The sequence below is a fragment of the Lagopus leucura genome, unplaced genomic scaffold (genome assembly GCF_019238085.1).
Source record: "Lagopus leucura isolate 7727_CA_CO unplaced genomic scaffold, USGS_WTPT01 Super-Scaffold_100059, whole genome shotgun sequence".
Lineage (NCBI taxonomy): Eukaryota > Metazoa > Chordata > Aves > Galliformes > Phasianidae > Lagopus > Lagopus leucura.
In genome coordinates, this window is record NW_024962305.1 from 569708 (window position 1) to 584533 (window position 14826).

Below are 14826 nucleotides of genomic sequence, written 5' to 3' on the forward strand. Positions count from 1 at the left end.
CCATCACCATCACCATCACCATCACCATCACCATCACCATCACCATCACCATCACCATCACCATCACCATCACCATCACCATCACCATCACCATCACCATCACCATCACCCCTGCACACCCTCATCCCTTTCCCAGCCCCCAAATCCTATTTTTCCCTCCCTACTCCTTTAATAGCCACCTCCCCCAGCCCAGCACCAGCTGGGCTCCATCCTGCTGACATCTCCCACCTGGCAGCCCAGTGGCAGCTCCTTACAGTGCCCTTGACCCTGCAGCCCTGGGAGACATCATCTCTGGTGCCTCTCTGTGGGCATTTGGGGGCTGTGTTGAGCTCCAGGTGCAGCAAATTGTCCCACCTGCCCCAGTCTTGGGAAAGAAGGGGAAAGAAGTGGTTCCTGTCCAAAATGAAGCTGATAGCTGCTTGTGATACTGCTGTGGGTAAAACTGGAATTGGCAGTGAGGAGACACGCCTCAGTTGGACGACATCACATCCATTCATGGGGCCCCAAAGCCACCAGCACCCATTGGGGCAGGGAGGGCAGAGGTGGGAACTGTATGGCTCTCTGGTTCCAACAGCTGATGCAATGAGGGGATGGGGATGTGGCCATGAAGTCATCACCTTCAGCTCTTCCTCTCTCCTGAGACACAGTGGTCCCCAGCATTCCTGGAGCAGGTGGGCCCTATGGGAGCTGCATGCCCTCCACTGTAGTCCTGGGATCTCCTGGTACCAATGTGGAGTTGCTGCAATCCCCCCCATGCTCCCCTATTCCCTGCCCAGGACCCTCCTTTTGCAGCCACAATGTTTTCTGCAAAAGTAGGAGGAAATACATTGTGAAACACAAAGAGGAAACAGCAGAACAGTGAGATCTGGGCTTTGGGCAAAGCCACAGACACTGTGCCCTCTGGTATGCAGCGTGTTGTGCAGTGTGGATGCATGTTCCTGCATGAACACGGTGGCACAGGGAGCTGAGCACAATGCTGGGACACAGAGAATGCCACCAAGCTTAGACACATGGCCCTGCAGCATTTCGTGTTTGCTCAGCTTTGGGGTTGTATCCACACCTGGAGCTCTCAGCATACACCAAAATCCCCAGCTGCAGCTTATCACAATGAGAAAGCCTCTGAGCCCAAAGCTGGGAGCAGCTTCTGAACTGCAAAGCACAGAGGAACCTCATGCCTCACCAACATTACAGAGCAGCACTGTGTCCCCTTGGTTGGGATGGAAGAGAGGTGCCCAGGACCCTCCCTCCATGCTGGGGATCCCATTTTCTGCTTGATTTTGGCATACAGGACCACAAATTGGGTGCTCTGCCCCATCACCAGGGTACGTGTCTGATGATGCAGGGCTTTTCCCATCCTCCAGCACTGTTTTGAGCCATTCTCGATGTGCTCAACACACAACTGGATGCAACTCTGGCCCACTGGGAGGAGCCCAAATCCCCCCGGGCGCCAGCAGTGCTTAACACAGGGACCTTATCACTAGGTGAACATGAAGGGGATGGTGGCCAGCCTCACTTCCTGCCTTGGGAAATACCCCTATTTTGTCATCTACAGCTTTGTTTGCATGGCTGGACACAGTGGGATGCATCAAGGAGCAAAGATGCTGCGGTGTTGTGGGCACAAAAGTGGGCTGGAGGAGAGCAGGGGATGCTGAAGGCTGAGCACAGCCTGCTCTCAGCCCTCAGTGCTGCCTGGCTGTGAGCAGGTTAACAAGATTCCAGCACAGCCTAAACTAATAAACTCTGTGCATCTGATTTATTTTTTTTTTCCCATTCATTTTTAGGTCTTGTGTTTTTTTGTTTTTCTTTTTTCTTTTCCAGCCATAAAAGCGAACCAAGCAAAGCACAAAAGCTGTATTTATTTGTTTTCATTACTACGAAAACAGCTGGCCTCCTATAACGAGCTGCTCCTAATTACTCAGGCCTTCAAATAAAAATAAAAAATAAAAATCCCAACACATGGAACACGGGGTGCTGACACGAGCAGTATGGGAAACACCATCGGGGCCAAGGAGTGTTCAGACAGCACACTCCAAGTGATGCACTTGGAATGCCCCGACCCACGTCTGTGGCTGAGCATCCCCCTTCCCTGACTGGGAAAAATTACTCAGCCCTCAGCCTACACCCCATGTGCTGTGTGAGCCAGCTTTTCCCCCTGCTAATATGCAGAAATCTTGATAAGGATGCTTTAGAAAACTTGGTAAAGGTACAAGCTGTTTTGACATCATCTCTGGGTTTTCTGCTTGACTAAGCAATAGGGAGCTTGGCTTTTTTTGGCCGCTCCTGCTCACTCCATCCAGGGCTACGTCATTTCTTGGAATATTTCCTCATTTACCAGCATCTTCCTGCAGAGGAGATGCCCCAGGCTGGTTATGGGACGGGATAAATACACAGCCCCAAAAGTGCAACCCTACAAACTCAGACTCCCCCAGGGCTGAGCGCATCCATACAGCTGGCTCAGCACATCCCAGCCTCGGGCTGTTCCTGGGAACTCACCGAATCCAGCATTCTTTAACCAAAATAACATTGACCCAAATCCCCTCGGGTCGGGTCTCTAAAACAATGGGGCTGATTTACAACCCGGGAGCTGAACAACACCCCTTTGTGGCTGCAGGATTTGCTTTTCTGGAAGCTTTGAGCTCAGGAACGCACCTGGGGAGGACATTCCCTTCCTTGGGCTGCTCCTTCACAACGCATGGAAAGTTCTGAACAAAGCAAACTGTGTTTGTTCTGGTGCCAGAAATCGGGGCTTTGAAAGACCAGCACCAAAAGAACAGGAGAAAAAAATGGACCTGATACATCAATGCTGACCCTCGAAATGAGATGGATATGGAACTGCTGGCCCTGCGTGCTGCCATTACTGCCTGCTGGCAGAGCCCACCCCAAGGCTCCCTCTACAAACCAGCCCCACAGCCAAGCACTGCATAGGCAGAGGGGCTGAGATCACTCTGCCCAAAGTGAGAACAAAGCAGGGAGCCCCGAAAATTAGGAAAATTCAGAATAGGGGAGCTGTGCTGAGGTCGCTCTCTGCCCACTGCCCCTCTGAACGACTTTCCCAGCAGCGTGGGAAAGAAGAGAATACCAGAGTTTAGGGATGACAGCATGCAACCCAAGCACTGCATGCAAACGTCAGGGCAAACCCAGCATTCCAGCCCCACACCTACCCCAGCTGCCAGCAGCGCAGAGCACCAGGATGCTGAAAGCGACGCGGAGTTCCTCCATCTCCTCCTCCGAACCCCGGCTGTAGGGGTGTGGGATGGCCCCGCCGTGCGATTTTGGGATGGTTTTGAGCCGTCCAAGGGATGAATCATGCGCTGGGTGTGTGTGACACACATACACACGGAGCGGGCCGGCCGGAGGAAGCTACGCTACGCTGCTTCGTCACTCGAATTGGAGTCGGGCAGTGCCTCCTCCCGTCCTGCCCCCCGGAGCTCCTGCTGCTTATTCCCCCTCTCGGCTCCTAAAAGGACTTAAGGAACCTGGGCACAAAGTGCAGGGCGCTGCTGACCCCCTGTAACAGGCTTGTTCCCATAGGCTCTTCTGCTGGGTTTAACTGCTTGCGAAACCCCGCTCACTCCCTCCGTTCGTTAACCCTTTCAGCCGCGCGGGTTTTAAACTTGCTGAGGCTGAGCTGCTTCAGAGCGTGAGGATTTAAGGGGAAACAGAGCACATGCGTATTGCAATGACAGTGGGGCTTCTCAGCAGCCTTTCAGGTGGGAAAATCGCTGCTGGAACGGTCCCGGGGCTGTGCAGGAGGACGGGTACAAACCCGACATCACGAAAGGAGGGAAATTCAGGCTGGGCTGCGTGATTTGGAGCTGATTCTCTGCTGCTTGTGCTGGTTTTCTCTTACAGCCGGCAGGCACAGATCCGCACAACCCCACCCCGCTGTGCGTGCACAGGGCTCATTGCATCTGCCCGGACCCTCAAATGAGATAACACAGGGACCGAGGCTTTCTCTGCTACAGGAGCAGCACTTTTCCTGGCCAAAAAAGAAATTTCTCAACGTTTTCTCTTCCGCCCCCCCCCTCCCACGAAATCCTCCTCCCGCCCTGCGGTGCTGCTGCCCTCCGGCGGCCGCCGGGGCTCTGCTCTATGGGGAAATTCTCCTGGGATCTCCCCTCTGCTTCCTTGGCGTGGATTTGCTATGGAGGGGCCCAGAGAAGCCCATCGGCCCTCACTCGTGTTGACAAAGTGCTGCTTTTCAACTGAAACTGCGTTGCTCACAGCCCCATCCAGCCTGGCTTTGAACACCTCCAGGGAGGGGCATCCACAACATCACTGTTCCAATGTCTCACTGCCCTCACAGCAAAGGATTTCTTTCTAATATTTAGTCTAAATCTCCCCTCTTCCAGCTTAAAACCACTTCCCCTTGTCCCATCACTACCTGCCCTTCTAAAAGGTCCCAACCCAGCTTTCCCATCGCTCCCCTCAGGTACTGGAAGGGCTATAAGCCCTTTCCTGGCTGGTGCAGGAAGGTTCTGCTTGTCCTGCAAGCACTGCTGTAATGGGGATGTGGGGCACATGAGATTGGGAGGCACTGGGCAGAGCGTGGGCTTTCATTGCTGCTTTCTGGGGGTTGGGTGCTGCCTGGAGAGCTGGACAAAAACTTTCTCATAGAGCCCCAACTCTCTCAGTTGTCCTCATAGTGGACAGGCTCCAGCCCTCTGATCATCTTTGTGGCCCTCCTCTGGACCTGCTTCAGTAACTCCAACGTGTCCTTCTTGTGCTGTGAGCTCTAAAACGATGCAGTAGTTCAGGTGGGGTCTCATGAGAGCAGAGCAGAGGGGCAGAATCACCTCCCTCACCCTGCTGGTCATACTGATCTTGATACAACCCATGGTTGGCCTTCTGGGCTGCAAGCACAGATTGCCAGCTCATATCGAGTCTTTCATCAACCAACACCCCAAATCCTTCTCCTCGGGGCTGCTCTCAAGCCATTCTTTGCCCAACCTGAATCTGTGCTTCAGTGGACCAAGTTGTCAGTCCCTCAGGATCTCTTAAGGTCACAGAATCGTGAAAGTTGGGATGGACCTTTCAGATCCCCAAACCTAACCCATCCCCAGTGTGCCCACTGACTGTGTGCCTCAGTGCTACATCCCTATGGTTCTTGGTGTCCCATCCTGCCAGGCAGCTGGGTGCCTGGCCTAGCAAAAGGACACGGAGAGGCCCTTTGAGTAAAGAGAGTGGTATACTCCAGCTCGTGCTTCCAAAAATTCAGAAATGGGGATCTGATTCTTCTAAAAAGAAGGAAAATGATACAAAATTTTGTATTTGTCTCCTTGAACCCTTTCCTGGCTGGTGCAGGAAGGTTCTGCTTGTCCTGCAAGCACTGCTGTGATGGGGATGTGGGGCACATGAGGATGGGAGGCACTGGGCAGAGCGTGGGCTTTCATTGCTGCTTTCTGGGGGTTGGGTGCTGCCTGGAGAGCTGGACAAAAACTGAGTTGGGGGGAATCAGTTGTGGGATGCTCTGCATTGTGAAGCCATGCTTGGGATTAAGGTGAAGAGCAGTCAAGAGCCAAGTGTCCCCATGCCCCTATGTCCACAGGGGTGGCTGTGATCCCAGTGTGATGCTGCAGTGCCCAGTTCCAGCGTACAGAACAGGTTGGAGCTGGAACTGGAGCCAGCAGAGGGAGCAGAAACTCCTTCAGCCCAGAGGCAGCAGGGAAAGGAGCTGCCACTGGGATGCTCTGCTCTCTCAGGGGGATTTTTCCTGGCTCTGGGGTTGAATGCTGGGGGTTCTGTCCCCTTATCCAATCCAGGCTTCCTGCTTCATTCCTTCTGCTGCAAAATGCCCCTATGGAGCAGGGAGAGCAGTGCCACCAGGAGGAAAAAGCAACAAGTAAAAGTCAAAGCAAGCTGCTTTGTGCCCCTAAAAGCCACAAAAGCAAAACAGGGACTCAGCTCTCATTTGTTTAATAGTGAAATCATTGGCATGTTCCTATCAAGCCACCCTCCAGCCCCAGCCAGCCGGCCTCCTGCTTGTGCCTTTAGCTGCAATTTATCAATTCTCATTTGGGTTTATGAAAATCCCCTCTGGGGGCTGTGCAAGCAAAGCGAGCTGAGACGTACACAGATCAATCAGAGCACAGAATCCCCGTGTCATATCTCTTGTCCTGCACCACCCAAACACATCTGCACCCACGCACGGTGCACGGACCATGGCTGCTGCTGCTGTAGGACCCTGAGCTGGGAATGGGGGTGGGATGCAGAGATCAGGGTGCAGCATCACTGTGCTCCCTTCTGATGGGGATAAAGGAGCACGGGAAGGGGGAGATGGAGGCGCCTGGGTGTAAACACCCCCCAGCCAGAGGATGATGATCTGGTTGTCAATTTAGGACAGAAGAGCAGAGCAGAGCTGGGGGTGGACGGGGCTGGATTGGGCCAGCGCTGCTCTAAGGAAGGAGTGGGTGGCACAGAGCAGCAAGCAGGGATCGGTGAGAGCAGCACGGACCTGAGGCTCACAGGAGGGTGCATGGGGGGAACAGGGGAGCCGCCGGTGACCCAGGCCCAACACTGATGTGGTGGGCTGCTCTAGGAAGCAGGTGGAGGTCTAGGGGAGAAGATGCGTTAGGGCAGGACCTCAGGGGTCAGCGCACAGTCAGGGGGTAGCACAGATGAGGGTGTGGGTCCCCATAGCAGGGTGAGGGGCTGCAGCAGCATGGGAAGGGGTGGGCAGCCTGGGTGAGCTTGGAGGGGGGAGGAAGGCGGTCCTGGGGGGAGGCTGCAAGGGGGTGGAGTTGCTGGTTTTTCTTTGAACACGGGGAAGACTTGAGCTGGAAACTTGCATCCGTGGAGCTCCCAGCTAGCAGGCATCTGCATTCTGTTCCTGCTGAGGGTCCTCATTGCTTCGGGGTGGCAGCAGGGCAGGGAGCATGAGGCCGCCTGCTGCTGCCTTCTTCTGCGCCGTGCCCCCTTCTCCTTCCCTCTCCGTGCTTGGGTGACCGTGCTGAGCTGCTGGTGGCAGCTGGCAGCCCGCCGCCCCTCTTTGCACACCTTTCCTTCCCTTCCAGCCCAGACGTCGGGAGCAGACAGGCAGGAGGTGGCACGGAGGAACCCACGGGATGTGAGTGCAGCAGGGGGAACCGCCAGCTCCATCCCACCTTCCTCCAGCAGTTGGGACCTCGCATAGACCATGAATGGATCCTTCTTCAACCAGAGTCTCCTGGAGCAAGGAGCATACCCCAACAGGACCCGGGGTTTGGGACTGCTCCTGGCCTGCTGCAATGGGACCGGCTCGGTGCTGGCACCCGACGGTGGCTCCTCGGTGCTGGCACCCGACGGTGGCTCCTCGGTGCTGGCACCCGACGAGCGCAGTCTGTACATCACACGCGTGGTGCAGATCGCCGTCCTCTGCGTCCTCTCCTTGACTGTGGTGTTTGGCATCTTCTTTTTGGGCTGCAATTTGCTCATCAAGTCGGAGAGCATGATTAACTTTTTGGTGAAGGACCGAAGACCTTCCAAGGACGTGGGAGCCGCGATCATGGGGCTCTACTGATGCCATGGAGCAAGTGTAAGCAAGTGGCTGGAGCTGGTGCTGAGATGCACGTATCCATGTGTTCGGGGCGGCTGGGGGGAGTGGGGAAGGGGGGATGATGTCTTTTCATGTGTCTGTGTCCATGGGAAAGCAAATCAGTGCTTCCCAGTGAGCAAACTCCATCGTGGTGAATGGGGAGATGTCCCCCGCGCTGTGTGAAGCGCAACGACCAGCATCGTGTTGCATGCAGAAATGGCTTAAGTTTTGCATGAAACTTGCAGAAACGGTGATAATGTGCAGATCTGGACTCTTGCCTGCTGTTACCTTGGATACTGCCTCTTGGGATTTAGGGCTAAAAAAAATAAAAAGTGAAGAAAATGAGGAAAAAAAAAGAAGCGAACTCACTACGGAATGGAAAGAAACGATGAGGGAAGTGGAGCACACAGCATAGAGCACATCTTTGTCCATGGGGCAGGGGAAGGGAAGGGCTGTGTGGGTCGGACAGCAAAGTCTGCATGCTGTGAAATGTGTCAATCTGTTGTGTTCCGGACCTCAAGCATGCACCGCTGGGTGGTTTTGTAACAGGGAGAGCATGTTCCTCCTCGATTTCTGAACTGTCCTGTCAACTAAAATGAAGATTTGCTCTTTCACACTGTGCCAGAGGAAGAAAAGAAAACCCCCATAAACACCAAAACCACTCCGTCCTCCCCAAAAAAGCATGTTTGTTTTGTACGTAATGGCTATTTTTTCCTCCCCAAGTGCTGCGTTGTTACGGTCTTTGAGGTTTTTGTAGCTTTTTTTTTTTTTTGAGAACTGGTGAACAGCCAGGGAGAAAAAGGGAAAAAAAAAAAAAAAAAAAGAACCTGTTTCAAAAGAATTTGGTGTTGTCTTCATTTTCTTTCCTTCTGTGTGCAGAGCTCAGGTATTTCAACCCCAGTTCCAGAGGTTAAATATAGCTGTCCCACCTTCCAGCTGAACTCCAATTAAAGGCTGTTATTTCAAGCAGAAACTAACATGCTTTTTGTTTTCCAAAGGCAAATATCCTTTTCCTGAGCAAATAAATTTGACAGGAACGATGTGCTCTGTGTGTGTGTGTTAAATACCTGCACGGCATCAAAACACAGAGATGCATAAGGACGCTGAACACATCTTGCAAAGCATCATTTCTGACTCTGATTGAAATCTCCTTCTCCTCTGATCCTGATGAGCTGCCAGAGCTAAATTGTGTGAGAGGAGGAAGACTCCCAGCCTTTGTTCTGTGATGGAATTACAGCCCTGTCTGTGGGTGTGAGATGGAAATAATGTGAGTTTTGTTGTGCCAACAAGATCCCTGCTGGGTCTGCAGCTGTAGTGGGAAAGCACTCCCGGGTCCAGCAGGAGCTGCTGATTTGATGGACGTGGATGTGAATCCAGAAGGACAACTCTCTGCCTTTCCCAGTTGCAGGAGCAGGATTATGGCAGGGTTTGTAATTAATCAGTGTTTGCTGAGCACCTTCCTCAAGGTTCCCATGGGGTATTGGTGGGGCACAGAGCGAGATGAACGCAATGCTGTCGCTGATTGCTCTCAATGTGCAGAGGCAATGTGGCAGCAGGACCAGATTTTGTAGGGTCACAGGAGCAGGAGGTGGAGGAGCAAAGCCCCACCAAGAGGGGAGACCTTCCCTTTGAATCCCAGGGGATGAGCCCAAATCTATGTTGGTTTATTCATCCTCATGGCTCTTTCTTGACCATAAGGGCTATGTCTACACAACCAGGTGGTGGGAACCAACAGAAGAGGGTCTGCAGCGTGAAGCACTGCTGGGCACCATCCTCATTACCATCCTCATAGAATCAGAAAGATTGGAAGAGACCACTGAGGTCACCAAGTCCAACCATACCCCACAGCACGTGTCCCCACAGTGTGGCTGAGGTTCTGTCTTGCTTATGGTGAGTTGAAAGCATCTGTGAGCAAATCCCCTTCCCTTGAGATTCCCAATACAAAGACGATCTCTCCATCAAGAGGAAGAAACATTTGGGGATTCTGAAGGACTGATGTCAGCAATGAGAAAACAAGAAGGTAGGAGAAGCCCAGACAGTGAGGTGCTTGCTCCAGGGCTTGCATAAGGATGGCAGCCCACAGCGGCTCTTGCAGCCCACAAATAGCCCTTCTTCCTCATCCTACCCCCTGCCCACCCATTTAGCTGAAGCTTGTGAGTGGGTATTGACTCCCACGAAATTTTTAAGCAAGCTTTTTTTAAAATTATTTTTATATCTGCTTGAGAGAGGAACATTTTAACATTATTTTGCTATTTTTTCTTTAACAGTTCATTAGCTGCCAGAACGTCACTGGTTTGCCAGGAGCTGTGCAAGTAGGACTGAAAGACAGTGCTGGCTGTACTGTGCAGGGGAGAGCAGAGAGAGGGGACCAGCACATCGGGGGCAGAGTGAGGATCAGACATTGGGAATCATTTAAGCTCATCTCGTGGTGATAAAGCTACCACACAATCCACAGCCACATTGACCAGTGGGAGTGGAGAGCTGAGCCACATGCTCTCCTGGTTGTCATCTTTTTGATGAGAACAGTCTGGGTTTTATCATAGAATCATACAATGGCCTGGGTTGAAAAGGACCACAATGATCATCTGGTTCCAACCCCCTGCTGTGTGCAGGTCACCAACCAGCAGCCCAGGCTGCCCAGAGCCACATCCAGCCTGGCCTTGAATGCCTGCAGGGATGGGGCATCCACAGCCTCCTTGGGCAACCTGTTCCAGTGCCTCACCATCCTCTGGGGGAAAAAATTCCTCCTAATATCCAACCTAAACCTCCCCTGTCTCAGTTTAAAACCATTCCCCCTTGTCCTGTCACCATCCACTCACATAAATAGCTGTTCCCTTTCCTGTTTATATGCTCCCTTCAAGTACTGGAAAGCCACAATGGCAGTGCATGGGTGATTAAGCAGTTCTGCTAATGGCACCATCCTCAAGCAATCTGCTCTGGACCTTCATGGTCCTCCAGGAGCAATCCCCACCTTGGGGACTCTGTTCCAGCTGGAATTACTTATTTCTACACAACCATCAGAAGAAGGCAGGTGTGAGAGAATTTCCTCCTGCAAACAGCAAGCCTCCACCTGTTTGCACCATTGGAGAAATGAAGAGATGCCTTGACCCACTGGTGACAAACGGCAGCCCTGGCCATCCCATCCTGCCTGCAGGTGCAAGAAACCCAAAGCAGCTCCCAGCCCCTGCCTCAGCAGCTCAGCTTGGGGGCAGTGAAAGAGTTAAGCGAGATGAGACAGACAAACAGATTAAGGGGAGGGAGGATCCCTACCTGGCACCAGATGTACCAGAGCGCGTGCACCAAACATACCCAGTATTTAATAATTCCTGCCAATTGCCATGGTAATGAAGCGCAGAGTCAGGTTGGCATGGCAACCACCTTTTTTTTTTTTTTTTTTTTTTTTTTTTTTTGAGGCAGGGAGGCATTACTCAAGTTGTAACCTCAATTCAGATGGAGCACTTTTCTGAGAGGAGCCCCCCACCCCCCAAAAAAAAAGTAAAAAACAAAAGAAAGAAGTGAAATAAAATCAAATCGGATAAGTAGCAGTTTCCTGTCTCTTGTCTGACAGTTCTGGGCTTGTTCTGTAGGTAGGTGGAGGGAACCAGGATGCTACACAGCTTCCAAAAAAGCCTTGGAGCATTTCTACAAACAGAATGCTGCTGGGTGCTGGGCTGGGACATTCCCCTGGGGGTCTGGGATACTTTGATACCCCCTGGATTCCATCCCAGCCCCTGGCATGGCTTCAGGAGTCTCCCCATAGAGACATGGAAGGTCCACGAGCATCTCTCCAGGTGACAAGCCCCCATCCCAGCCAAGCCCAGAGAAGGATGCTGTGGTCCCATCTCCCTGCAGGTCAATCATAGCATCACAGTATTGTCTGGGTTGAAAAGGACCACAGTGCTCACCTGGTTCCAACCCCCTGCTGTGTGCAGGTCACCAACCAGCAGCCCAGGCTGCCCAGAGCCACATCCAGCCTGGCCTTGAATGCCTGCAGGGATGGGGCATCCACAGCCTCCTTGGGCAACCTGTGCCAGTGCCTCACCACCCTCTGAGTCAAAAACTTCCTCCTAATATCCAACCTCAACCTCCCCTGTCTCAGTTTAAAACCATTCTCCCTTGTCCTATCACTATCCACCCTCATAAACAGCCAATCCCCCTCCTGTTTATACTCTCCCTTCAAGTACTGGTGCCTGCATCCTTGCACTGAAGATCTCCAAGATGGGACATGGGGGCTGGCAATAGGTGGCAGAGCACCTCCCAAAGGCACATCTAAGAGGAAAGCACGTGTTCCCTGAGCTCTGGCAAGGTGCTGTGGGCTGTCTGAAGAGGCACCCATCAAGCTGGAATGGAAATCTGTGTGCTCATCCCTCCTATCAGTGAGCAAACAAATGCCACCTCCACCTCCTCTCCCCAAGCTGCCACTCCATGGAGTGTATTCCAGGTTTGTCCTGCCCCTTTGCATTGAATTTGAACGTAGCCTGGGCAAACCAGCAGCTGTGGGAGCCTTGTTCTTATGAAGGAGGCTGAAGCAGAGTGTGCAGGGTTTACTTAGCAGGGAGATGGCCTGAAATACACAGTGTAATGACTCAGGAACATTTGTCCCTGCATCCCCACTGCTGCCCAGCGTGGTTCTTTTGCAATGTCTATGAGAGAGCCATCAGCCCCCAGACAAAGCCTCTGTGGTTCATTAGCTCTGATGAAGGGACAAGTTGATGCCACAGCAATCTGTGCCCAAGGGAGAACTGAGATCAAATGATGATAAAATTGAGGAGCCTCACTGCAGTGAAGGCTTTGGAAGGGGTTTCTCCCTCTTGCCCTTTGCTGAAGCCGAGCCCTTCTGGGACTGCACAAGCATTCAGAATCCTCAGTGCAAAGCACGGACCTTACAGCTCACTGCTGGTCACTGGGGCTTGGCTGATGATGCTATTAACTTGTGAGGGTGGTTCAGATCCACATGAGCAGCTCTGACCCACACAGTCCCTGGGCAGTGGCAAAAGAACAGTTACAGAGCACAGAGCTCTCAGGCATATTGCTTTGGACAGTGCTGCCTGCGAGGAGTGAGGATCTCATTAGGTTTGATGGGTCTGCAGGGGCCACGTGCCAATGCAGGCATCTCTAAAGCAGTTTTTTGGCTTTCTGAATCCAAGTATGGATGAGGGGTTGGAAACTCCAGGGTTTGGACAAACACTGAGGCCAGGGAAGCACAAAACAGCCTCAGCATCTCTGACAATTGCCTGTTTCATGGTGTGGGATGAACCTTTGGGTTCCCACCAGTTCCCCCATTAAGGTGGCTTAGCCAGGCCATTCCCCAGCAGTGTGGCCAAGTTTGTGTTCCTCTCATTTTACAACCAGACGTCTTATTGGACTTGTTTATTCCATAGGGACACAGTGATAGAAAATGAAGTTCAGAGAAAATCAGAATACTGCCAACAATCAGTATGGTTTGGCACATCCCCGAAGATATCATATCACCATCAAAGTGCTGGAAGGAAGAAGGGGCACTGACAGTGCTCAAAGACATGAGGAAATGTAAAGTGGCTGCCTCTGATCTAAAGAACACTGCTCTGCATGTGGTTCGGGTTGTAAGTGTAACAGAAGTCCTGCTTCAGAGATGCCTTTACAGCTCTCATCCTTCCCAGAAACTCGTTAGCGTGGAAGGCGTTTTTGCATCGTTAATTTATGGTGGCTTAATCAACAACAAAGCAAAAACGTGGGCTTTTTTGTAATGACAAAGATTTTAGCACAGCAGGGTGAGAAGCAGAGAGGTGAGGCTGCATGGCTGTTTGGCTGTGGGTCCAAGGCAATCTCATCCACCTACTCAGGACCACAATCCCTGGCCATGGCAAAGTGCTCTCTGTTGGGGTGAAGCTATTAAATTGAGTTTCCTCATCTTGAGCTAATGGGAACAGTGCTGCTCAGGTGAATCAGTACCTAAAGGGAGCCTACAAACAGGAGGGGAATCAACTCTTTGAAAGGGGAGATAACAGCAGGACAAGGGGAAATGGTTTGAAGTTGAGGGAGGGAAGATGGATATTGGATGTCAGGGGGAAGTTCTTTACTCTGAGAGTGGTGAGGTGCTGGAACAGCTGCCAGAGAGGCTGTGATGCCCCGTCCATCCCTGGAGGTGTTCAAGGCCAGGTTGGATGGGGCCCTGGGCAGCCTGGGCTGCTATGAAATGTGGAGGTTGGTGGCCCTGCGTGTGGCAGGGGGTTGGAGCTTCGTGATCCTTGAGATCCCTTCCAACCCTGGCCATTCTGTGATTCTGTGATTCTGTGAACGAGTCCTTCCTGTCCCCAGGGATGAGCTTTGAAGGCACCATCACTGCAGGTGGGATTTCCATCCCGGTGAGGAGCTGTGGGGATGGATACAGGTGTTGGTGAACAGCACCTTCCAGGAACTCAAGCTCAGAGCATGCTTCCCTTTCCACGACAGCTGCCTGGCTGTGCTGGGTGCTGGATTCCTGCCCTGGCACAGCTCAGGTTTTGTGCACACAGGGTTTAATCCAGAGCCATCCTTGCTGGCAGGATCCACAAGTGTTCACATCACAGGTTTCTGTGCAGCTGTGAGCACTCCCCTCTTCCCTCACTCAGTCCCAAAATGCAGGTTTAATGGGACAAGACAGCAGAAGAAGCGAGCAAAATGTAATTAGGCTTTAATTAGCTAACTCCGTTCTTTCAGATAATTGAAAATTGGACTAATTGGTTGCAATGAATTCCCGGGACAGCTAGCCAGCCAGCTTGGTGTGTGCTCTGCCAGCTGCCACAACACTCCTGTCCCCACACAAGCACCAGCCTGGCAGCTGAATACGACTACAACCACTCACTGCCCTGCTGCAATGGGGTGATACATTGGCACAGGCTGCCCAGGCAGTGGGGAAGTTCCCATCCCTGGAGGTGTTCAAGGAAAGTGGAGATGTAGCACTGAGGGACGTGGTTATGGGCATAGCGGGGAGGGTTGGAGTTGGCCTCGATGATCTTAGAGGTCTTTTCCAACCTTCATGATTCTATTTTGTGCAGCCAGAGTCTTCTCAGCATCCAGGGATGGCTTGGGGAAGCTGAACAGCTCAAAACAAAGGCACAGCTACTCCCTCCATCACAGCATGTGATGGATCATGCCTAGAAAAGTGCTGGACTCGTTCTGCAGCCTTGGCTCAAGTTCCACTCCTCGCCCTCTGCTAGCAGCATGCTGCGTGCCAGGTGGCTGCATTTCATTATGGAGTTTATAAAGCGCCTTGGGAAACGAGACATGAGACCAGGTACGAAAGACCGTAGCACCATCACAGAGGGACTAAGGGGCCATTTTCCATGCTTCCA

The 14826-nt window shown here is 52.4% G+C and overlaps 2 protein-coding genes across 2 annotated transcripts in view; one reads left to right on the forward strand and one right to left on the reverse strand.

Moving 5' to 3' along the window:
- Positions 1-3507, reverse strand: part of ITGB3 (integrin subunit beta 3) — a 17202-nt gene extending 13695 nt beyond the window's left edge. Inside the window, exon 1 of the mRNA XM_042886589.1 lies at positions 3162-3507. Within this exon, the coding sequence (XP_042742523.1) occupies positions 3162-3219 (58 nt within the window). The 5' untranslated portion in view covers positions 3220-3507. The remainder of the gene's footprint in view (positions 1-3161) is intronic.
- Positions 3508-7135: 3628 nt separating this feature from the next.
- Positions 7136-7498, forward strand: RPRML (reprimo like). Its single transcript, XM_042886525.1, has one exon. The coding sequence runs from the start codon at positions 7136-7138 to the stop codon at positions 7496-7498; it is 363 nt and encodes a 120-aa protein (XP_042742459.1).
- The last annotated feature ends 7328 nt before the right edge of the window (positions 7499-14826 follow it).